General features: G+C 42.8%; 1 protein-coding gene across 1 annotated transcript; it reads left to right on the top strand.

Moving 5' to 3' along the window:
* Positions 1-1,539: 1,539 nt before the first annotated feature.
* Positions 1,540-25,791, top strand: LOC134750064 (glucose dehydrogenase [FAD, quinone]). The gene is made up of 11 exons (XM_063685152.1): positions 1,540-1,689; positions 14,911-15,031; positions 17,008-17,153; positions 18,252-18,404; positions 18,777-18,882; positions 19,188-19,449; positions 19,903-20,138; positions 20,697-20,940; positions 21,922-22,186; positions 24,448-24,588; positions 25,657-25,791. Exons 1-11 carry the CDS (start codon positions 1,540-1,542, stop codon positions 25,744-25,746), a joined length of 1,914 nt encoding a protein of 637 aa, XP_063541222.1. The 3' UTR covers positions 25,747-25,791.

Below are 25,791 nucleotides of genomic sequence, written 5' to 3' on the forward strand. Positions count from 1 at the left end.
GTAATTTTTGTAGTTTTTTTTTTGTGTAATATTTGTGTTTTGGTTAATGTTTGTGTTTTGTTTAATGCTTGTGTTTTGTTTAATGTTTGTATTATGTACTTATGAGTCACATGAGATACTCGAAATAAATGAATTTAAAATTTAATTTAATTTAAAAACTACATATTCTTACTGAGTTGAGTTGATGAAAATTATATGAAAGTGAGCCCACAAAAGTTTACTTCCTTGCCACGTCTAGCCCAATAATTGCTTTTAGTTCCCCAACCATGCATTTCGCACTGTTACCAATAACGGAACGATATCGATCTTTGAACGATTTGACACGGGTCTCTATTGTTTGACATAATTATTGAAAGTCATAATGTGATTTTCATATTATCACTAGTCATAATTTGGTTTTTCTCAGAAACGCGTAACTTTTAGGATTGCCATAAAACAAACCTAACCTAACCTATCTATAGGATAACCCGAGGAAAATCCTAAAAAGTTAACGGTTTCAGAATTATGACTAATGATAATATGACAATCATTACATTATGACTTTCAATGATTATGTCAAACAAAGGGACCCTATTTGACACATTTTATAACATTTAATTGCCAAAACATACAGAATGTTGATAACAATAGCGATAAACTAAATATACAAGTCAACATCCAGCCCTGAGGCCGCTCAACTAAACTACTGGCATATGTCGCGACAGTACTTGCGCAAGTCGCTTGACATGTGAATGTATGACCCTACGATGTGAGGTTAAGGCGGCGAGTTAATTAAACTTATGCCTGGGGACGTGTATGGGAGTGGTTTATAATATTTGCTCTATTATATAGATAGCTTTGTCGTTTTGATCAGACTATGTGTGTAGTGTGTATGATTAACCTACTCATACATTAAAGCATTTTATGAATACACTGGATGGTAAATTCAATTTCTTTTTGACTAGGCTTAAGTTACCTAACTTATAATTGTATTGTTATTATTTTTTTGTACTGACTGAATTAAGAAACCATATTTCGAATATTTAAATAAAAAAATATTTTTTTATAAATGTGGTAGTCGGACTGCAAAAACTGCCAGGATACAGGTGACACACTAGAATAACACTAGACCCTACTAATAGTGTTGTGTTCCTGCCGGTGAGTAAGGTTGCCAGAGCTCGAGGGAGAGGAGTGTTAGGGTCGGCAACGCGCATGTAACTCCTCTGGAGTTGCAGGCGTACATAGGTTACAGAGACTGCTTAAAATCAGGCGGGCCGAATGCTTGTTTGCCACCGACGTAGTATTAAAAAAAAAAAACAAAAAAAAAAGGTGAGGCCGACCAAGACATACGTCAACAGGTTTAATTTAGCTATTAGTTGGTCAAACCAAATTGGCAGTAAATAAGAACAAAAAACTATACTTATACTTTTCTTTTGGGTGCTAGTACTAGTGTATGACAAAGATTGATTCTCTCTGTCTATGTTTGAAATGAGACAGTCCTTTGACAAACTATACTTACTAAAACTTTCAACATTAAAATGTCATTTCGTTTTGTTCCAGATGGCTCTAACCTGCGACTGCCCGATGTCGCAGCCGGGCCCGACGCTAGCGGCGACCTGCGGCGGCGGCGCCTTCATGCTGTTCATGGGGCTGCTAGAAGTGTTTCTACGGAGCCAGTGTGACCTGGAGGACCCTTGTGGACGCGCTCAGGTATTTAGCAAAAGTCGTTGACTGTTGAGTCCGCTCTCCTAAAACCAAACCGTGCTCAGGTATTTATTATAAGTAGACTGTCGAGGGCTTGAGGCTGGCGTGACCTGCGGCGACGCGTTCATGCTGTTCATGGGGCTGCTAGAAGTGTTTCTACGGAGCCAGTGTGACCTGGAGGACCCCTGTGGACGCGCTCAGGTATTTAGCAAAAGTAGTTGACTGTCGAGAGTCCGCTCTTCTAAAACCAAACCGTGGAGCGTTCATGGGATGTCTAAAAGTCTTTCTGCGCAGTCAGTGTGTGGTCTGGAAGATCTTTGTGGATGTGCTCAGGTATTTATTATAAGTAGATTTGACTGGCTTGAGGCTGGCGTGACCTGCGGCGACGCTTTCATGCTGTTCATAAACCTGCTGGTAGTCTTTTTACGAAGCCGGAGGATTCTTGTGGACGTGTTCAGGTAATTAGTTGTAGTATAGTTGACTGTCAGGTCTTACCTCCTCAAACCAAACCCTCAAGAGTTGTAGATGTAGATGTAGTGTAGGGACGCCCGGCCGGAAGCAGGCGGGCTGTCGATCACATGTCGTGTTCATTCAGCCCAGTTCCCTGTAGTTGGAGCTGCAGGTTACTGTCCCGGCGGCATTCCCACACCATTCTCCTCAAATCTTCTTGTTTTCCTGCAGAACAGAAGGACATCTTTAAGTTCGATATCCTTTAGTTCATTTTCTTCTAGTATGTCTCTACCAAATGTATTATATCGCGGTGCTGCGTACATAGTACATTCTGCTAGTAAGTGCAAGCTAGTTTCCTCCCTACCACAGTGTGGACAGGAGGCGTCTGCACTGATTCTCATTATCTTAAGGTGTCTATTGAGAGTATTATGACCTGTAATAATACCTGTTAACAGTCTCAAACTGCTCTTACCTAGTTTCAAGAGATACCTGGTTCTCCTGTGGTCTATCCCTTTAATCATCATCTTCGACTGTCTGCATCCAGTTTCTTCTACCCATTCTCTCTGTGCTTCCATCTCTTTTACCTTCTCGATGACTCCCTTTGTGACATCCGCTGACATAGGCAGAGCCGGTTCCGGACCTATATATTCCGTCTCCGCCCCTATCCTCGCTAGCTCGTCCGCTTTCTCATTTCCTGTCACCCCCTGGTGTCCTGGTACCCATGCCACCGTGACATTTCTATGCTTGCCTAGCGAGTTCAGCTCCTCTCGACATTCTCTCACTAGAGAGGAGGTGACCGATATTTTCTTTAGTGCTTTCAGTGCTGCCTGGCTGTCTGTATATATTACAACAGCGCCCTCTTGCTGTATACTTTCATTCACTATACGCGCACAGCGCGCTATGGCACATACCTCTGCTTGGAACACGCTGGCATACCTACCCAGTGGTAACGATACCTTCTCTCCCAGTTTAGGGATAACTATGCCCGCCCCTGCTAGTTTCGTCGAGCTTCTTCTTGACCCATCCGTAAAGCAGATAGTCGTTGGGTGCCTGACTTCCACCTTCCAGTTGTCCCTCTCTCCTATATGTACTCTGTATTTTTTGTCAAATATCTCCTGCCTCTTTATAAGGTCATTGTTGGCCATCAGCATCTCGAATTTTGATAGCGCCTCTCTTTGTATCAGTGCGTGTCTCTTGTCCACGCAGCTTCCTCTCCATTCCTTGCACGCTTTCATTCTATACCACTGTTCCATGGCTCTTTTCTCCACTTCAGTCCATAGAGGCTTCAAACCTAGCATTACCTCCATCGCGTGTGTCGGGGTCGTTCTCATCGCCCCCGTCATCATGAGGCACGCTAGTCTCTGTATTTTGGTTAGTTCTTTTTGGTATTCTTTAACTTGTGCCCTATGCCACCATATCACGGCTCCATATAGCACCCTGGGTAATATTACCGCCTTGTAGATCCAGTGCATCATTCCCGGCTTCAATCCCCAGTTCTTTCCCACTGCCCTTTTGCATTGAAACAGTGTTCTTATAGCTTTTGCCGTTTGTTCCTTGATGTGAGTCTTATACCTGAGTTTACTATCAAGAGTAACGCCCAGATATCTTAGCTCATCCACCAATTCTAATTCCGTGCCTTGTATCTTTATGGGTCTTATCTCCTTTATCCTTTTATTAGTGAATAGCACTAGCTTTGTTTTCGCCGGATTAAGATCCAGTCCTCTCTCTCTGCACCATCCCAGTACCTGTCTGAGACCTCTTATCATTATATCTCTCATGACGCTGATAACCGTCCCTCTCACTAGCAGCACTCCATCGTCAGAGTATGCCTGCATGTACACACCTCCTCTGTTCAGCTCTTTCACCATTGAGTCTAGCAGAAGACACCACATTAGGGGGGACAGACATCCCCCTTGTGGGAATCCTCTCCTTGGACTAATCGTCTTTACTACTCCTCCTAGCTCCGCCGTTATGGATCTTCCTTTGAGCATTCTCTCAATCCATTGTGCTATAGTCGGTCGGATGCCCTCTCTCTTTAGGCTTTCCTCCACGGCCTCGAAAGTTGCCTTGTCAAAGGCCCCCTCTACGTCGAAGAAGCAACCTAATGCATATTGTTTCGTTTCTAGTGCCCTCTCCACCCTTACCGTTAGGTTGTGTAGAGCGGTCTCCGTTGACTTTCCTGCCATGTAAGCATGCTGGTTCCCGTGCAGCGGGTCCCCACTGCTTTCCACTTTCTCTCTTATATGCCTATCTATCACTTTCTCTAAAGCCTTCAGAACAAATGACGATAGACTTATGCTTCTGAATGACTTCGCTTCTTGGTACGATTTCTTACCCGGTTTTGGCACAAAGACCACCCTCACCTCTCTCCATACCCTCGGAATGTATCCTAGTGCTATACTTGCAGTGTATAATTTCACCAGGTCCTCTTTTATGAATCTGTAACCCTTCTGCAGTAGTATCGGTAGGACTCCGTCCGGGCCCGCAGCCTTGAAGGACGCAAAGGAGCCGATCGCCCATTCTACCCTTTCCTCCTCCACCACCTCCAATGCCGCCGCCCAGTCGGACCCCCCCCCGACCACTCTGTTCCTCACCTTCTGTCGACTCCTTACAGTCCGGGAAATGAGATTTCAACATGACGCTTAATATCTCTTCCGGTTCTGTGACTAGGTCTCCATTCACTCTCAGGCTGCCCAGTTGACTCGCTCGGTCTCCCGCCAGCAGTTTTACCACTCGCGCCCCCTCCGAGTAGCTGTTTATGTCTCCCGTGAACCTTCTCCAACCCTCTTGTCTAGCTTTCTCTCTCAGTCTGGTGTATTTGTTCCTGACCTCTCTGTACGCTTCCCAGCTCTGAGAGTCGTCCCTCTTTGTCGCTACTCTCATTGCCCTACGCACCTTCTTTCTTACCTTTTGTAGTTCTCTGTTCCACCATGGCTGCCCTTTGCCAGTTTGTACCAGCTTCTCCGGGCATGCCTTGTGGTAAGCTCCTATTATAATCTCTTTCAGTCTGCGCGCCCCATATTCTAGGTCGTCCACATTCTCATACCTGACTTCCAAGTCAGCCAATTCCCTTAGCTCCTCTTCATACTTCGCCCAGTCGGTTTTGCGTGGATTTCTTACCTTCATCTTTTCTACTCGGCTTTCGATGCTGTAGAGTATTCTGCGGTGGTCAGACATGCTATCCTCCGCATCCACCCTCCAGCCCCTTACCTTATCGCTCATCTCTTTCGTTGCCATGGTGATGTCAAGTACTTCTTTTCTCGCCCTCGTTACGAACGTTGGTGTGTTACCAATATTCATGATCTCTAGGTCATTGCTGATTATAAATTCTACTACTGATTCCCCCCTTTCATTGGTGTCGGTGCTACCCCACACCTCGTGATGTGCGTTAGCATCGCAGCCAATAATTAGGGGAATTCCCTTACCTCTGTACCACAGTACCATTTCTTCTAGTTCCTTTGTTGGTGCCACTCCATCGCCCGGCAGGTAGCAGGACGCTAGCGCCACCTTGTATCTTCTCCCATCATCCTCTATGAAGTGAGTTTCCACCGCAACAAGGTCTCTGTAACATAAGGTCATGACACAACCCATGTTTCTCACGTTATTGCTAACATATATGCATGCTCTAGGAGGTAGCTCCCCATTATGTTCATAGTAGAGAGCTCCCCCCAGATGTCCCAGGCCTGACACCTGATTCCTCCATGCATACGGTTCTTGTAGCAGTGCTATGTCTACTTTGGCCCTCCTAACATACTGTCCTAACTCGGACATTGCGTCCTTGCAATGTTGGAGGTTTACTTGGCATATTCTTGTGTGTGTCTTTGTGTGTGTGTTATTGTGTAGTGTTCCCTTTGTGTCGCCCTTCTTTTTCATTCAGTGTGTAGTGTAGTTGTCCCCGAGCTGCTACTCGGAGAGTTCAACGCCGGCGACATCCATACCCTCCTCTCCTCCTGTATAGACATCGTCGGTTTTTGCGCTCTCCTGCTTCAGCACGGGTTCTCCTGTCGTCCCTTCTGGTTTGGATTCTGAGGGTTGTTGATTTGAATTGGCCCTCAGAATCCGAACTCGTACACTGGTAGCCGAAAAGTCCAGTACCTTGGTCTTTTCCGGCCCCCAGCTCTCCTCGACTCCATCCGGAACCGTATAGGTCAGACGGGTCCCTAGCTCTAGAGCCTCCCTACCTACTGCCTTCCAGTCCAGAATTTTGAGTTCCGGCCGATCGGGATTCTGCGCAAAAAGGAACTCCTTTACGTCTTCAGTGTCCGTATCTCCCGGAACCCAAACCTGCACCCTATTCTGCTCCAGCTTACGCGAGATGATCCGGTGGCCGTCCAACTCTCCGAAGTCCTGATTTAGTAGCCAATCCCTCGACCCCGCCGTTTTTGGTGTCACCAGGAAAAACCCTTCTGACACCAACCCCGACGTAGCAAATCTCGGTGCTACTAAGCCAGGCTCCCCCCTCACTACCTTTAGGACGACCACCTCGATCAGGTGCGTAAGCCTCTTCCTGATGAGCTTCGCCAGAGCCTCGTCCACCGAAGCACCATCCTCTCGGCACACAGCCACTGCCAGACCACGGTACGCCTTAGCTACGCTCCGTGGTCCGTCAGCGACTGCCTTGCCTTGGTTGGGGCGCTTCGCCGGGGGACGCTCTGAGCGACCCTCATCCGTACTTTGCCTCTTCACCTTCAGACCGCGCTTGCCCGGGCCAGGTTTGGCCTCCCCCATTTTAATCTCGGGAATGCCACCCCCATCCCCCGCAAGCGCAGCCTTTCTCCTAAGCAGCTTTGCCCTCTTCTTCTGTGCCTTCGACTCATACTTATGAAACTGTCCTTCCAACACCGGTTCGACTTCCCTAACGGTTTTCCCCCCTGGTGGTGACCGCAACAGCTCGTCCTCTTCCAGTGTCAGGCTCCCCAGCATAAGGACATCTGGGGTACCCTGTCCGGATCTTCCTTGCTTCGGTGCTAGGAGTTCCTCGTCAGTGCTCCGAGTTCCTCCTTCTATTAGCACGGTCGGGGGTCCACCGGCTGGTTTCACACCCTCTCGCACTTTTGCCCTTTCGGGCTGCTTCTCCGCTGACGCGGTGTTTATTTCATTGGCATTCATTTTATTACTCATCATTCACTATCTAGATAATGGGAAGAAATACATTAGAATGGTGGCAGAGCTCCCTTACCGCCCATCCAGCTACATTTACTCCTACGCAGTGGTGCCACCCCCCTGCGCATAGTCGTTAACGGCAGCGATTGTGCTAAGTAGGCTCGCAGGCATGGGAAGACAGCTCCTGTGTTGCTTGTTTGTGGTAAGAATGTGCACGTCGGTTTACCCCTAGGAGATCTCTCCTGACCTCCCGGGGCGAACCATTGCACACATATTTCCTACCACTCCAGTTTCCGGTTTGACGCAGCAGTAGTTCACCCCAAGAGCATCTCTCCTCGACGCCCCGGGGATCCCCGACAGCCGCACCTCCCCTTCAACCAGACACACCACAGGCCCTGTCCACCCTCCCCTCTTCCGCTTGCGAGCCCAATCAGCACCAACCCCCCGCTGCCCACAGCCGGCTGTGAGGGTCCTTGGCACGTCCTCCCACCTTGACCCTGGGGGTTTTGGGGCGTGTTGCCATGATGGGGTTTCCTCCAAGACGACAACACGACCCTTGCACTCCTCATTTATCCGGGCTTGTGACCGGCTCTTTTTGGACCACGGATGATCCGCAAAGAGGCTGAGTTAACCCTCAAGAATTATGGATTTTATTATGTCCTTGGGACTTCTAGAAGACTTAATAGGGCATTAGTGTGATCTGAAGCATCCTTGTGGACGTGCACAGGTATTTAGCTATAGTAGTTCTGTCAAGAGTCTTACCTCCTCAAACCATACTCTCAAGAGTTATGAGTTTATTCTGTCCTTGGGACTTCTAGAAGACTTACTAGGGCATTAGTGTGATCTGGAGCATCCTTGTGGACGTGCACAGGTATTTAGCTATAGTAGTTCTGTCAAGAGTCTTACCTCCTCAAACTAAACCCTTAAGAGTTATGGAGAGTATTTCTGTCCTTGGGACATCAAGAAGACCTTCTAGGGCATCAGTGTGATCTATAGGACTCCTGTGAACGTAATCAGGTACTTAGCTACCTATATTAGGTGTCTTTTACCTAGTCTCTAGTGGCCCGACTCTGGAGGAATATTTATTCCATGCTGTTCATGGGGTTTTGACAAGGCTTTCGAAGGAGTCAGTAAGTAGTCTAGAGGATCCTTGTGGACGGGCGTAAGTATTTAGCTGTAGTAAATAATGGTCTGCACATTGCACTAATATTTCATTACGAACTCTGAGAACCCCGCTTAGTCCTGCAATAAGGGCTGCAGCAATCATCCGTGTTAAGGCGCGAGTTACCGCGGTAATTTGACTAATTTGTGACCAGTGGCGTAACTAGGGAGGGCAGAGGGGGCAAATGCCCCGGGCGCCTTCCAAGGGGGGGCGCCAAAATGGGCTAAAGGCAGCAGCAGGGAAACTTTTGTCAGTCGCCAGGGGGCGCAAATTTGGTGACTGCCCCGGGCGCCATATCCTCTAGCTACGCCCCTGTTTGTGACATAAAGTACACAGACACAGCTGGCTGAATTCAGGCATTATCAGTGACTATTTCAACTGCCTGTCTTCTTTATGAACATATGTACGAGTTCTTTACAAGTAGAAATGAAACAACATTTCAAGAGAAATTATTGCTATACCTGTGGCAATACCTACCAAGTACTTACCTATGATTTTATGAATCGTGCCTGATTCACTATCTCTGACGCCACAATCGACAGTTGAATGACTTGAATGTGAATCTGTGAGAAATGTAAACAGATCGTGTACGCCTCGTTAAATCGCGCACATGATTGCTGATCGGTGATCGCGATCACGGCGCAATCACACCGTGATTGCGGATGCAAATCAGAGTTCATTCGGGGCCTGCGGTTATGCTGACTGGGAACTTGTGACCTAAGTGGCCACAACTGAATAGGATGAGCTAAATTTCCTTATGATTATTTAAATTCGTAGAAAAATTGTAGTAGTAGTAATCACTCTATATTGTGGTAGATAAACCACAAACTAAAATGTAACCAAGGACGATGTAATCAAAACAGGTTCAGCCATTTAATAGTTACAACAAAACATAGGCACATACATACATACATTTGCTTGTCCATGGTCGGTTTAGTAATAAAATACAAATTAAAAAGGTCACTACATTTTAAATTACTGAGTTAATAATTAATAATTACCATGAGCCGTGGCAAAATGCCGGGATAACGCGAGCATAGAGTAACTTATACTAAGAGCGGTACTGTCATAGTAAATTTTGTAACCCCAGTAAATTCACTGCCATCTGTCGACACACTTTAAAACTAAAAATGAAGATTTATAAAAATACGATAGAATGTATTTAAATATAGATAAACGATTTTTTTTAAATGCATTAATTATTTTTATGATTTTGACCCATGTTCCCTCACTGATATGCGTTAAAATTGTTAAATAACAAACGAAACAGTCAACGCCCTCTATACGAGTGTAGGCCAAAACTAGTGGCGCCATCTGATCGAGAATCAAATTTTCGTGATTTTCGAGGCACGTTTTTTCCTTAGACTGTATCCATCTATTACGGAGTTATATCTATCTTTGCTAACTATAAAAACCTAGTCAATGTTTCCTACAAATTACTTCCATTTATTTGTTGTATCAATCCGATCAATCGTGACCAATTCTTTCGCAATTCAGTCCGAATCCGAACTGCAGAGTAAATGGAACAGGTACATATTTGCGTGACTGAGCCCTTTAGCCTTTTATTGTAATCCGTTGAAGGTACCTTACATTAGATTGTATCTCCTTGGATATCACGGGCCTATAAATCCCGGTCTTTTGATAGGCTTGCGTGGGGATATAGATCTAACACGTAGAGGCCCCTTGGAGAGCTTTATTGTCATGTAGAACGCCTGCTGGAACCCGTTCACAGGCGCAACAATAGACACCCATGAACCGGTCGCAGCAGGCATTGGGACTATTGTAGAAAAAGTGAACAGTATACCGGTCTATGGATTGAAGTTTGGGTGGACAATGAGACTGGGCTATTGTAAAGACGTCCGGACACCTGCCATAACAATGTTTTCACAAGTTATCGAGGCAGGTTATCACATTAGATTGTTATTGTTACGCTTAAGAGAATAGTTATTTGTGCAACAAGAGAGGAAAGTTAGTTTTTCTTGCGAGTGTTTATTTTGAGTCCCGAGAAAGCGAAAGATTTTATAATTGAATCACGAGCCAAGCGAGTGATTCTAAGGTAGAATCTTGAGCGTAGCGAGGGACTCAAAAACACGAGATGTAAAATAACTTTGCTCTCGTGTTGCACACATAATTTTTCACCTCAGTAGTGAGAACATATTAAAGGATAAAATGTATTTCGAATTACACAGAATAAACAGAAAAAAAAGTATTATAATATGTACGATATATACGATACGAGGCGAGACCGGACCGGACCGGACCGGACCGGACCGAACCGGACCGGACCGGACCGTACCGTACCGTACCGTACCATACATAAAAAAAAATGTAATAAAAGTATGAAGTTCATGTCCTTCACTAAATTAAAAAGCTACATTGTTTCACTCCCTGGAGTGAGGAAAGTCGCACTTTCCTCACTCCAGGGAGTGACGAAAGTAGGCTTGTTCGAGCTGCTGAGGTGAAAAGCTTTTTTACTATCAGCTATCACGGTTGCATTTTTATCATTTCTCATGTCATGCGTCACTTTCGCACTTACATATTTGTTAGAACGTGATAGGCATGATGACAGATGATAAAAAGCCGACCATCTTAGCTCTACTGACCTCTTTTATGCAACACCATGTATATGTCGAATCTTGCTACCCGATGAGGTATTTTGTGTCATTTTTAGGCACCCTAAAAGTTGGATTTCATTTAAGTGGTGCTCCTTTACAACAAATTGCCGTTGCCGTTTTTTGCGTAATGTCACAGGGCGGACACGCCATACATCAAAACTAGCTTGCGTTTACATGTGTGAACGGCACGTTTGTACACGCGTCTTTGTGTGCGTAAGCTGCTTAGGGCTGCCACTTACATGTTTTTGAGTTCACGGAGCGTTGTCGTAATACTCGTAATGTAAATATCTAACTAAGGAATAGAAATATTTTTATTCCGTAATTCAAGAAACCATTTTTAAGTTCGCAAAATTTACATTACGCGGTTCTATTCTTCCGATTTATGCCCGCCATATTTATGAGAATACAGCGCAGCGTTCATATTTCCAATAATGGTTTGAGTTCCTCGGATTATTTGCACAAAATGTGAAAGAAAAGTACATGTTGTATTTGCAGGACAATGCTCTGAAAACTAAAAGTGTAACATTTAGTAACAACAGAAACTTTTTTATTTCTCCAATTTGATAGGCACCCATAAATCGCACAATACATCGGCATTTTGAACGTTCCGTCCTCGCGTGACCGCGTCGCTAACCGAACTGAGCGGCCGGCGAAAAGCCAGCAATCTGGTGTCGCGGGGCGAGGTAATTCGAGTCGGGGCGGGGCGGTGCGTGGCCCGCGTGGCCGTTCTGTATGATAATACCATGAGTAACTTATACTTGAGCGGTACTGTCATAGTAAATTTTGTAACCCCAGTAAATTCACTGCCATCTGTCGACACACTTTAAAACTAAAAATGAAGATTTATAAAAATACAATAGAATGTATTTAAATATAGATAAATGATTTTTTTTTATTTGCATTAATTATTTTTATGATTTTGACCCATGTTCTCTCACTGATATGCGTTAAAATTGTTAAATAACAAACGAAACCGTCAACGCCATCTATACGACTGTAGGCCAAAACTAGTAGCGCCCTCTGAGCGAGAATCAAATTTTCTTGATTTTCGAGGCACGTTTTTTCCTTAGACTGTATCCATCTATTACGGAGTTATATCTATCTTTGCTTATTCTGTGGCAAAGAGGATATAATAAGATAGAGCGTTACTGTCATAGTAAATTTTGTAACCCCAGTAAATTCACTGCCATCTGTCGACACACTTTAAAACTAAAAATGAAGATTTATAAAAATACAATAGAATGTATTTAAATATAGATAAATGATTTTTTTTATTTGCATTAATTATTTTTATGATTTTGACCCATGTTCTCTCACTGATATGCGTTAAAATTGTTAAATAACAAACGAAACCGTCAACGCCATCTATACGACTGTAGGCCAAAACTAGTAGCGCCCTCTGAGCGAGAATCAAATTTTCTTGATTTTCGAGGCACGTTTTTTCCTTAGACTGTATCCATCTATTACGGAGTTATATCTATCTTTGCTTATTCTGTGGCAAAGAGGATATAATAAGATAGAGCGTTACTGTCATAGTAAATTTTGTAACCCCAGTAAATTCACTGCCATCTGTCGACACACTTTAAAACTAAAAATGAAGATTTATAAAAATACGATAGATTGTATTTAAATATAGATAAATGATTTTTTTTATTTGCATTAATTATTTTTATGATTTTGACACATGTTCTTTCACTGATATGCGTTAAAATTGTTAAATAACAAACGAAACCGTCAACGCCATCTATACGACTGTAGGCCAAAACTAGTAGCGCCCTCTGAGCGAGAATCAAATTTTCTTGATTTTCGAGGCACGTTTTTTCCTTAGACTGTATCCATCTATTACGGAGTTATATCTATCTTTGCTTATTCTGTGGTAATGGTACGGAACCCTTCGTGCGCGAGTCTGACTCGCACTTGGCCGGTTATTTACTAAAAGACCTTTTTAAACTTTTCAAATTCCTTTAATTTCGGAGTACGTATGGCTAAGTAAGTAAGTACATTTAAGAAAATTTTATGGCACAATCAATTTTAAATTTTTTAATTTTGCGACGCTCCAAATATGGTCGCCACTTTACGAATTAAGAATAAAACAAGTCAAATTTGTCAGCTTCCGCTCAAGTACATAACTACATACATTGTCAAGCATCTGATAAGCTGCGAATATTGTAGGTTGATGAACTTTGACAATGCGGGCACATCTCGCGCGGAAATCTCGCTTCTTGTTGAGTGAGGAAATTACGATTTTGTAATTAAGTGCAATTTAAGTAGTGCATTTGCGTATCAGTTTTAATTGCGTAAGAGCATGGTATCTGGACTTCAATTTAACTTTTTTTAGGCTTCCGTACCGTAAAATAAGGGTGAGTAGGAGCAAAACTGACATTCCAACCTCGATAACCTTTAATTTTTACATATGCAAACTGAATGGTAGGTATATATAATAAGTGTTCCGGACGTTTGTATTTTAGTTTTTATTTTATTTTGGGTAGTTCCATTTCATAGCTTTGACGATAAACAGGAAAACCCAACTCACCCAACTTTAAAGGGTCGGCAACGCGCGTGTAATATCTCTGGTGTTGCAGGCGTTCATAGGCTACGGTAACTGCTTACCATCAGGCGGGCCGTATGCTTGATTGCCACCGACGTGGTATAAAAAAAAAAAAAAAAAACCCCGTAGTCCCTCGTAATTGGGGTGAGATGGATTTTCGTACAAAGGTGATTTTGGAAGATTGTTGGATCGATTTTTTTTTATTACTATAGCTCCATTTTAAATTGGAATACATTATTTTTGTAGCAGTAGCCTTAAAAACCCACCTCACCCCCCTTTCAATCCTTCTCTCCCTATTCATAACCCAACTCTCCGCGCGAACCCTACTCACCCCATTTTACGGTACCCAAAGGGTAAAAACGGGACCCTATTACTAAGACTCCGCTATCCGTCTGTCCGTCTGTCACCAGGCTGTATCTCATGAACCGTTATAGCTACAGTTGAAATTTTCACATCAGATGATGTATTTCTGTTGCCGCTATAACAACAAATACTAAAAAAGTACGGAACCCTCGGTGCGCGAGTCCGACTCGCACTTGGCCGGGTTTTTTTTTAGGTTTGGTCGCTGTAGGTACCTACAGACCCTACAGTCGCCATCAGAGAGTCGCGTCAACATCATCACCGGTATCGGAGCGGCCAAGATATTCACTTAAGTGTCTGAACGTGGTCTGAACAATGTCTCTACATATATTAGATGTTAATGTATCTTGCTGCAACCAGTGGCCGTGAATTAAAAATACTTGTTGGCTGTCCGGAGCTAACCTGGCTTTCCTTTTCTCTACGAGTTTAAAGATTAGCTCAAATGAAAATTAGACAATAGGCGCCACACGAAGTCCATACCAAAGATATACCTATATATAACTCCGTAATAGATGGATACAGTCTAAGAAAAAAACGTGCCTCGAAAATCAAGAAAATTTGATTAGCGTTCAGAGGGCGCTACTAGCTTTGGCCTACTGTCGTATAGATGGCGTTGACGGTTTCATTTGTTATTTAACAATTTTAACGCATATCAGTGAAAGAACATGGGTCAAAATCATAAAAATAATTAATGCAAATAAAAAAATCATTTATCCATATTTAAATACATTTTATCGTATTTTTATAAATCTTCATTTTTAGTTTTAAAGTGTGTCGACAGATGGCAGTGAATTTACTGGGGTTATAAAATTTACTATGACAGTACCGCTCTAGTATTTATTTATTTATTTTAAACTTTATTGCACAAAAAAGTACAAATGGCGGACTTAATGCCTAAAGGCATTCTCTACCAGTCAACCACCAGGCTAAACAGAAACAGTATAAGTTACTCTATGTCCATACTAAACAATGTGTTTGTAATGTTTCAGTACCGTCGGCATATGGACTCGGTGTACGACTTCATCGTAGTTGGAGGAGGGTCAGCAGGATCGGTGGTGGCTGCGCGGCTATCTGAGGTTCCCGAATGGAGGGTGCTCCTACTAGAAGCTGGTCAGTCCTTTTTCGATGTCAAACAAGCGTACCCAATTGAGGTATCAGTGGAGTGCCTTACGTCCGCCACCTAAACGTGAACTTACGGCTAATTTTTCGTGCACACTCCATTGCCAAAGAAGATGTGTCTGACAAACGCAGCAGATTCATCGTTGATCGATACAAATGATTTATGTTCGTCGAAAAAACTAAATACTAAAAAGCATGAGAAGCAAACAAGAGTTATATATTTTTTTCATTTCTCATGCTCTGAAAGAGGGTCATTGTTGTTCTAAAAGGTGTGCAGAAAGTGATACGTGTCTGCACTAGAGCATTTTACGTTCGAAGTACGATTTTTTTAATTTTTTTACGATAAGCAATTGAAATTTGAGTTTAAATGGATTTGTAATACAGTTTCCATTCTGATATTTGACTCTCCATTACATAAATAACGATACTTTTGCCTAAATTGTTAACTGAAAGTACCCTTAGCAAAAACACATGCATTTTACTTTAATCGTATTCGAAATGAAAAGTAGAGTGTTTAACTCGGGTGAAAGGCATCATTTCAGCCTCGGACTATTGGCGCTCTCGAAAGTACCCTTAGCAAAAACATGCATTTTACTTTAATCGTATTCGAAATAAAAAGTAGAGTGTTTAACTCGGGTGAAAGGCATCATTTCAGCCTCGGACTATTGGCGCTCTCGAAAGTACCCTTAGCAAAAACATGCATTTTACTTTAATCGTATTCGAAATGAAAAGTAGAGTGTTTAACTCGGGTGAAAGGCATCATTTCAGCCTCGGACTATTGGCGCTCTCGAAAGTACCCTTAGCAAAAACATGCATTTTACTTTAATCGTATTCGAAATAAAAAGTAGAGTGTTTAACTCGGGTGAAAGGCATCATTTCAGCCTCGGACTATTGGCGCTCTCGAAAGTACCCTTAGCAAAAACATGCATTTTACTTTAATCGTATTCGAAATAAAAAGTAGAGTGTTTAACTCGGGTGAAAGGCATCATTTCAGCCTCGGACTATTGGCGCTCTCGAAAGTACCCTTAGCAAAAACATGCATTTTACTTTAATCGTATTCGAAATAAAAAGTAGAGTGTTTAACTCGGGTGAAAGGCATCATTTCAGCCTCGGACTATTGGCGCTCTCGAAAGTACCCTTAGCAAAAACATGCATTTTACTTTAATCGTATTCGAAATGAAAAGTAGAGTGTTTAACTCGGGTGAAAGGCATCATTTCAGCCTCGGACTATTGGCGCTCTCGAAAGTACCCTTAGCAAAAACATGCATTTTACTTTAATCGTATTCGAAATGAAAAGTAGAGTGTTTAACTCGGGTGAAAGGCATCATTTCAGCCTCGGACTATTGGCGCTCTCGAAAGTACCCTTAGCAAAAACATGCATTTTACTTTAATCGTATTCGAAATAAAAAGTAGAGTGTTTAACTCGGGTGAAAGGCATCATTTCAGCCTCGGACTATTGGCGCTCTCGAAAGTACCCTTAGCAAAAACATGCATTTTACTTTAATCGTATTCGAAATAAAAAGTAGAGTGTTTAACTCGGGTGAAAGGCATCATTTCAGCCTCGGACTATTGGCGCTCTCGAAAGTACCCTTAGCAAAAACATGCATTTTACTTTAATCGTATTCGAAATAAAAAGTAGAGTGTTTAACTCGGGTGAAAGGCATCATTTCAGCCTCGGACTATTGGCGCTCTCACTGCGTTCGAGCGCCAAAATACCTCGGCAGGAATAAGTGCCTTTCATCCCTTGGTTAACAATCTACTATGCCTTAGAAAGGCTGACTGAAAACAATTCTTCAACTAAATACCCGAGTTGAGGACGTTAGCCGCGTAAGCTGAAAACGCGGGTTCCATTCCCGCCTCGGCCACCGGTGGACTTGGTCACATTTTCTTTAGTCTATGACCTATGTTATCTATTTCAGTTTATAATTCTTCAACTACATTATTTGACTCAATTTCTTTATTTACAGGATTTGACGAGCCTACAGGCACGCAGGTTCCCTCCATGTTCCTGAATTTCATCGGATCCAGCATTGACTGGGGATACCAGACGGAACCAGAACCCGCAGCATGTCTGGGAGAAACTGATCGGAAGTGCTACTGGCCGAGAGGAAAGGTATTTTATTTATTTATTTATTTTTCGGAGAACCAACAGCTACAATTATACAATAGTTATATAAGTAAATATCAAAAAGCCAATTATAGGTTCCCACCAATAGCAACAAGTCAACACATAATTGTTATCACAAAACTTGGCTAAAGTGCCATCGAAGTGGTGTAGCGTCAATTGTATTTGTGTGCAAGCCAAAATTTACTTGGTATGCTTCTTTGAGACCTATAGTATCCTATAGGTTTACTATCTCAAAATAGACAAGCCGTGGGATTGAGTTATATATTCGCGCCTTGTCGCTCTAGACCATTCTGACATGACTTCTACAAAAGAAAAAAAAGCAAGTCAATTTTGATTCAACATTTGGAGACTTTTTCTCTATATCAATTCATTCCAATTTCTTTTAACGCCAAATCTAATCTTTTGAAACGAGATTGAGTTCACTTGTGAATTGCAGATTGCACCACAACATTTGATAATGTACATAGGCGCGTAAAAAGATTATGGTGGTAGATAATTCGCTGCAGATGGGTAAAACTCGGACCTAACTCAGATGGTAAATCGAAAAGCTGTAAGCACGGCTCATATTCCGTAGGCATGTCGATATCCTCGCCTGAGGCAGTCAATTTTCCTTTGTTTCTTTTAAGGCGATTCCCTGAGCCAGAAGGCGCAAAATCTCCTTATATGATCCTGTTTTTCTAAGAGACGTTGATATTCGTAGACGTGGAAAAAATATATGTAGTTCTTGACTATATTATCTTTAATATCATAGCTTCCGATACACGAATTATGACACTTCACTCGATACAATTAATTCCCAAAGTAACCTCTAACTCGGACTTTTAATCCAACTTTACTCGGTTATTTATTATGTGATACTATAAACAAAAAAAAAAACAAAAAACAATCTTAACTTAAATAATAATTTCATAGCTTTCAAATTTCGATATTGTAGGGTAGCGTTTATAAAATAAATAAAAATCGACAAAATTCGATCAAAATTGACACTTGGCGCGCATGATCTTTCCCGTTCTTTCTTGCGAAATGTGACAGAGACAGCGGCAAACCGATGGAACGGCCTTAACTACATATCCAATGTCCCAGGTTCTCGGCGGCACGTCAGTGATGAATGGTATGATGTACATGCGTGGTTCCCGCGCCGATTACGACAGCTGGGCTGCCGCTGGCAACGAGGGTTGGGGCTACGAGGACGTTCTACCGTTCTTCTTGAAGTCAGAAGATAACAAGCAGTTGAAGGTAAGTTTGTTTCGATAATTGCCAAAATATCAATGTAGACAAGACTTCCTCCCGTGGCGACCATCGCACCAATTTCAAATTTTGAAACAGTTCTTAAAACAGACCTAGACAGACAACTGAAGAAGATGAACAAGTGCCATTCTCAATAAAATGAAGCGTAGGCTTTCATTATGAAGAGGATCCTAGTTGTCACCCCTAATTAATGGTTGGCAGGGCAGGCTACCCTAGATCAAACTATTTTGATCTAGGGTAGCCTGCCCTGGTAGCTTTGATTATTTAAAAAAAATGGTATTCAGATTTTGTAGATCAGACAGATAGTTTTTAAGGATACTGGAGGAGTGATTTTATAAAATTGTAAATTTTGATTGTCAGGAAATGGATGCAGGCTACCACGGGACCGGCGGGCCGCTCACAGTGTCTCAGTTCCCGTACCATCCACCGCTCAGCTACAGCCTCGTCAAGGCCGGAGAGGAGTTAGGTAAGAGCATCATAGGATCTTCCGAAAACCTAGGAATAGTTGAAGGACGCAATTACTCACTGTACTGATGGTTCTTTCCGTTCCTTATATAACTTGTCCTTCTCTTGCTTCCGAAGTTACTGTATTAGTTACTAATTAGAGGCTAAAATTGAGTAAAGAGTAGCCAACTGACACTTCAAATAAACGTTGGATCAAGCCCAGTATTAGTCAGTCAGTCTGAACCAGATAGTCACGGTCGATGCCTAGTCAGTTTGGTTGGACGCCCCATGGAATATTTATTTAATCTTGCTCGAAATTCTTTTCAGGCTACGAAGCCCGTGACCTAAACGGCGCACAGCACACCGGCTTCTCCATCGCCCAGACCACGAACCGTAACGGTTCGCGGTTGTCCGTCGCCCGCGCCTTCCTGCGGCCCGCCAAGCACCGCCCCAACTTACATGTGATGCTGAACGCGACTGTGTCCAGGGTGCTGATCAACCAGACCACCAGGCAGGCGTATGCTGTGGAGGTCAAGAATAGTCATGGCGGGACTGAGGTCATCTTCGCTAACAATGAGATTATATTAAGGTAAGTCTTGAAACTCTTGATACTTTTCCAATAAATTCTACAATGACTAGGTAATTTAACTGCTACCTTCATCATCATAGTATCATACTTCCTGTCCAAAGTCACCCCTACGACAATATAGTAATAGTGCATCGCGCTTCGTCTCCTAATTCTATCTAGAATACAGTCTGTACTTAGGTACGCTGAGTTTGCACCAGCATGGCACTCTTGCCAATGAAAATGTATCCTGGGCGCGTCAAACTTAGGGGTCGCTTTGGCGTGACATTACTGTGCCATGCGAATTCATAATTCACATACAGGTCAAAAAGCGGCAAAGTAATCAAGGACGGAGACATAATTTTTATAACATCCAAACACAAAAATGTTTATTTGAAAAACACACCAGTATGTTACATTATTGGTACACCTGGCGAAATACTTACATATATTATTTATCCTTATATCCCTCCACAGCGCGGGCGCAGTGGGCTCTCCGCAAATCCTGCAACTGAGCGGCGTCGGCGACCCGGCGGTCCTGCAGCGCGCCGGCGTCAAGCCCGTCCACAACCTGCCCACTGTTGGGAAGAACCTGCACAACCATGTGGCCCATTTCTTGAACTTCTTTGTCAATGATAATAACACTACACCTCTTAACTGGGCAACAGCCATGGAGTATTTGCTGTTTAGAGATGGACTCATGTCTGGAACTGGTAAGACATCTTAATCTGTCCACCGTTAGGAAAAACCTCCACAACCATGTCGCCCATTATCTCAGCTTCTTCGCCAATGATAAAAACACTACACCTCTTAACTGGGCAACAGCCATGCATGGAGTATTTGCTGTTTAGAAATGGGGTCATGTCTGGGACTGGTAAGACATTTAAATCCGTCTATAATTTGTCCGCCGTTGGCCGTTGGCAGCCAAGTCACCCATTTCCTCAAATTCTTTGTCAGATATTAACAACACTACACCTCTTAACTGGGCAACGGTCATCGAGTATATCTTGTTTAGAAATGGACTTGGATGGATAGTGTGGCCTCTGGGACTAGGAAGACTTCAAAAATCTGTCCACCTTTGGGAAGAACTTGCGGAATTATGTTGCCCACTTCCTGAACTTCCATGACTGGTTAAAAACTCCATATTTACAGATTTACATCCCAGAACAAGAGTTCATTTTAAAAAAAAGGTTGGGCGCGCATGGAAGGCATGCACCCTTTAGAGGAGGCGATAAGGAAACTTATGAGTTATGCATAATTTTGCATTACAGGTATATCAGAGGTGACAGCGTACATCAACAGTAAATACGCGAACCCGGCAGACGACAACCCTGACATCCAGCTGTTCTTCGGCGGATTCCTGGCTGACTGCGCCAAGACTGGCATGGTTGGGGAGAAACTGAACAACGACTCCAGGACCATTCAGATTATACCCACCGTGCTGCATCCGAAGAGCAGAGGCCGGCTTGAGATTAAGAATTCAGATCCGTTCGAGCATCCCAAGATCTTTGCAAAGTAAGTTTCCTTGAGTAAGCTTGAAGTAAGTTTAGCAGTTCTCTAGGACCATTCAGATTATACCCACCGTGCTGCATCCGAAGAGCAGTGGCCGGCTTGAGATTAAGAGTCCAGATCCGTTCGAGCATCCCAAGATCTTTGCAAAGTAAGTTTCCTTGAGTAAGCTTGAAGTAAGTTTAGCAGTTCTCTAGGGCCATTCAGATTATACCCACCGTGCTGCATCCGAAGAGCAGAGGCCGGCTCGAGATTAGGAGTGCAGATCCGTTCGAGCATCCCAAGATCTTTGCAAAGTAAGTTTCCTTAAGTAAGCTTAAAGTAAGTTTAGCAGTTCTCTAGGACCATTCAGATTATACCCACCGTGCTGCATCCGCAGAGCATAGGCATTTGAACATCCTAAGATCTTTGCAAAGTAAGTTTCTTTATGTTTATATATGTATAAACATTAAATCATTTCACGGTTTAAACTCACTTGTTTTAGTCACTCGCGCGACCTAGGCTCTCCGAAACATGTCGCGCGAGTGAGTAAAACAAGTGATTATTTAATAGTATGTCTCATAACAGTTTAAATTCGATTATGTTCTCTAAAAGATTATTTGCTGACTGCTTGAATATTGGAGAGAATCTGGACAACGGTTCAAGAAGTATTCCAATTATACCCAGTATACCCACCCTGTGGGCTTAAAATTATGAGAGTTGATCCGTTCAAGCATCCGAAGATTTGCCAAGTAAGTTTTGATATTGTTCCTCCATAATAGACTTAAAAAGTTGAGATGTCGAGGAGCACCGAAAACAGCGCAAACAGCGCCTATTTTTGTAAAGTTACATAGAAATTTTAAACTTAATTTGCGACGTCCTTTAAGTTCCTTTGGAAATTTCTAAGGATTTGAACACCATCATATGTTTCCATATTTTTTTTATCCCAAAATTTGACATCAGCATCCGACTCTGATGAAATTTACCTTAACCGACCACTTGTTCTAGCTACCTCACCCACCCAGACGACGTGAAGACCCTCATCGAAGGCATCAAGTTCTCCATCAAGCTCTCTGAGACCAAAGCTCTCAAGCGCTACGGAGTGAAACTCGACAAGACGCCAGTGAAAGGCTGTGAGAAGATCAAATTCGGGTGCGACGCGTACTGGGAGTGCGCTGTGAGAATGCAGACCGCGCCGGAAAACCATCAAGCCGGGAGCTGCAAGATGGGGCCGAGGGGGGATCCGACTGCCGTCGTTGATAACCTGCTGCAGGTAAAATTATAGTTTAGATACTGATTTTTTTTTAAGACACCACTTGTGCTTAATATAAATATTGCGGGTACGGCGGACCTATGACACCCCAAACAGTTTAAAATCGTATACTAGACGAGCCCGGCGGCTGCGTTTAGCTACTGCATAGATAATTTACATAAGAAAAGAGTTGCGTTTGCCACAACAATATCAATAGCAAATTTTTGACTTGAAGAGATAAGTTGAAATTGTTTTTGAAGTTTTTGGCGCAATCACACTCGATCGCACTTTCTTTTTCGTATGCAAAGTACGAATAATATTCTCGAGTTTGCCAGTTAACCGACATCGCTTGCCTGTAATGAACGACCTCATGTGTTGCGCCATTATGTTATAATTTTATAATTACACAAAGTTGAGTATGAGTGGTCCGCCGCATCAAAAAATGTCGGTTGCTAGCCCCCATACTTTGGTTCGGCGACCGCATCAGAACGCACTGTACCAAAATGTTAACCCCTATGGTTTAAGGGCTTTTATTATATAGGTACTTTGCTAAATATAGTGACTAACAAGAGGGACGCCGCTATCCGTGTCCAATATAATAGGGTATTTGACAAAATTAAAAATATATAACGAATTGCTGTCATCCTGAAAGATAATAAACTAATAAAGTATATTTCACTATATTTGAATGTAAATTATGTTTAGTTTTTGGAATATAAACGAAAGAAAATTTAATATTTTTTGAAATTTCATCAGGGACGTGAACGCTCTGTGATTGGTCAACGCTCGGATGACGTCACACGCGCGTAAACATTCTTGATTGCCTTGAGTGTTTTAACTGTTTTATTTGTATTTAGTTAATTTTAGTTATTGTTCCACAGTTTTCTGATATATTCCGATTTATCCGTATATCTAGTAGCACAATATTCATAAGAATCTCAAAATGGAGCCGAAATATGTGAAAGCTGATAGCGGCAACCTACCAGACATAGACGCATCACTGGTTGCACTTTTCTTTAAAGATAATCCGGATTACTATGCTGCGGAACTTAGAAATGTAAAAACAGCTGTGTGAGTATACGAAGAAATTTCGATATACGAATGATACGATGATACGAATACGACGACGATATATATATATAGAATACGATGACGAGAATAGTATCTCCATACTGCACTTTAGTTTGAAAGAAAAAGTATGCTACTAACTACCTACTAATGCTGAAAGAGCTATGTTATGAGGTTATGTAGTAATACATTAAATACCTAGATCTTGTTTCGTTAAATACAACAAAATCCGCTGCTTTAACTACCATATTTATTTACAATTAAATATTACTTACATCGAAGTGGTCTTCACACATTAAAACATTTGTATGCGCTAAAATGCTCTTTGGGTCTCTTCGCGCTAGTTTTAACCACATTTTTCTTTTTTTGGGACTCGTTGGAACGGAAACAAACAATTTATCTGGATTTTTTATAGTCGTACTTGAACATTGCGGCACTATACACCATTTATATACCATTTTACAGTGAAATAATCAATTCAATGCACATAAACCATAAGATTTACTAAGGTCATTGACTGAGTTTACTCGCGTGTGACGTCACACGTGTCACGTGATTAGCCCCTTTGCAAAAACAGCGTTTAAGGCGCGTTCAAAATAAATAAACTTTAACATTGATTTTTTATATTTAATACAGGAAATTTCACGGAAATATCAATGTAGTGTAATTATTAAGTCATAAACAATCAATTAAAACCATTTTCAAAAATTAGTCAAATAGCCTATAACGCGTTCCGGGTGATTGTGGGACTGCCTCGCTTCTGTAGCGCATCAGGAATGTTTGCGGAGGCGCGCGTTGATTGTTTTCAGACGACCTTGCGCAGGCGCGCCGCATCCCTGGTTGCGCCGGCGCCGGGTGCGGGACAGTCCCAACATCATCTTAAGGATGATAGCGGATAAGCCGGATTGTCCGCTAATGTTACACTGTGCTACATTCCCCAATGGGCTCCATACAGTGGTAACTTGTAGGTTAAGTGTGTAGGTTTAGGTATAGGTATAATTGTTATTAGGCTTAGGTACCCTTTTGAAACTGTTTTTTACTAACAAAATGTATGTGTCACGGTTACATGAAATAAATGATTACATTACATATACGTGAGACGCGATAAGAGATACATCCTATCGTTTCTCACGTATAGCGGCGTCCCTCTTGTTAGTCACTAAATTTAGCATAGTGTAATAAGCCCTTTAAGAATTACACTCTTCTGTGCACAGGTGCAAGGCCTAGACAGACTGAGGGTAGCCGACGCCAGCATTATGCCCGCGGTTACATCTGGCAACACCAACGCTCCCACCATTATGATCGGCGAGCGAGCCGTGGACTTCATCAAGCAACGCTGGCTGTCCAACACACAGGTAATGTCTAGTACAACCATAGACATTGTATATACAAGTAGTTATAGACGCGCCACCGAGCGACCGGGGGTAAGAGAAACAATATTCATATAAAATTTGGACAGTATTTCGCCATCGCCTCCTACCTATGATGTCACCCGGTCGGTGATAAGGACAAAGCATGGCACCATTTTCTCTTTCCTCTTATAGGAATCGCAATAATACTATCTTTCTCTATCGAAGAGTGTCAGGCCCTTGAGTACAACAGACCAGCTGAGGGTCGCAGGCTAGCATCATGCCCGCGGTTACATCAGGCAACACTAACGCTCTCCCACCATTACTTATTCACACGGTAGCGCTTTTTATCAAGCGTTGTTGGATTTTCAACTTTAAGCCTTGGTCTTTAAATCGAATTTAGCGTGCAGGCAGATTCAACGGGCGTTGAAAAAGCGCTCGTGTATAGGGTCAAATCAAGTCAAATGATCGGCGAACGAGGCGCGGACTCTATCAAGCAGCGCTGGCTGTCCCAACACACAGGTATAAACAAAACGTTAGTTGATGGACTAAGTAGGTATTTAGCTTGGTCTTATTTTATTTGTAGGTATTGTGACTTCCTTACGTTAGCGAGCTTTATATATAGAATCGTACCACGCTAAGTTGTTATGGCAAATGCTGCGTCAAGAAAACTTGAGAGACAAGGGTTTTACTCGTATCACCAAATTAATGGAGAAAGCCAGTAAAAACTAAGCGTAGATGACGTTTTCAATGAGGCGACTTTTCGTAGGGAATTCGACAACGCAATAATATATATAATTAAATAATCAATTGACAGTTACCTTCCCCATTGCAATTACGAATATCACCTCTGTACCTGCCTTCGCTCTCTTAAGGTGGGTTCCCACGGCCAGTTGTTTCACAGATCTGACCGCGCCTGAGATCGTGGGAACGGTCGCATCCAATGAGGCCTGTGGTCGCCTGTCGTCACCCACCACTCCCGACGGATAGCCGCACAGGCATCCACAGGCGTCCCTGACCTGTAACAACACGGGCCGTGGGAACCCACCTTTAAAGACATTTGTATGTTCGCAGGCTCCGTTCCCGCTGAGCACACACGGAGGCGTCAGCAACACGCTTCAAGCCAGCGACTCCCAGCTGCACCCCGTCTGGCAGAGATACTAAACATAGCTACCAACCTATCAGTGGCAGCGCGTCAAAAATATTCGT

This window comes from Cydia strobilella, chromosome 19 (assembly GCF_947568885.1).
Source record: "Cydia strobilella chromosome 19, ilCydStro3.1, whole genome shotgun sequence".
Taxonomy (NCBI): Eukaryota; Metazoa; Arthropoda; class Insecta; order Lepidoptera; family Tortricidae; genus Cydia; species Cydia strobilella.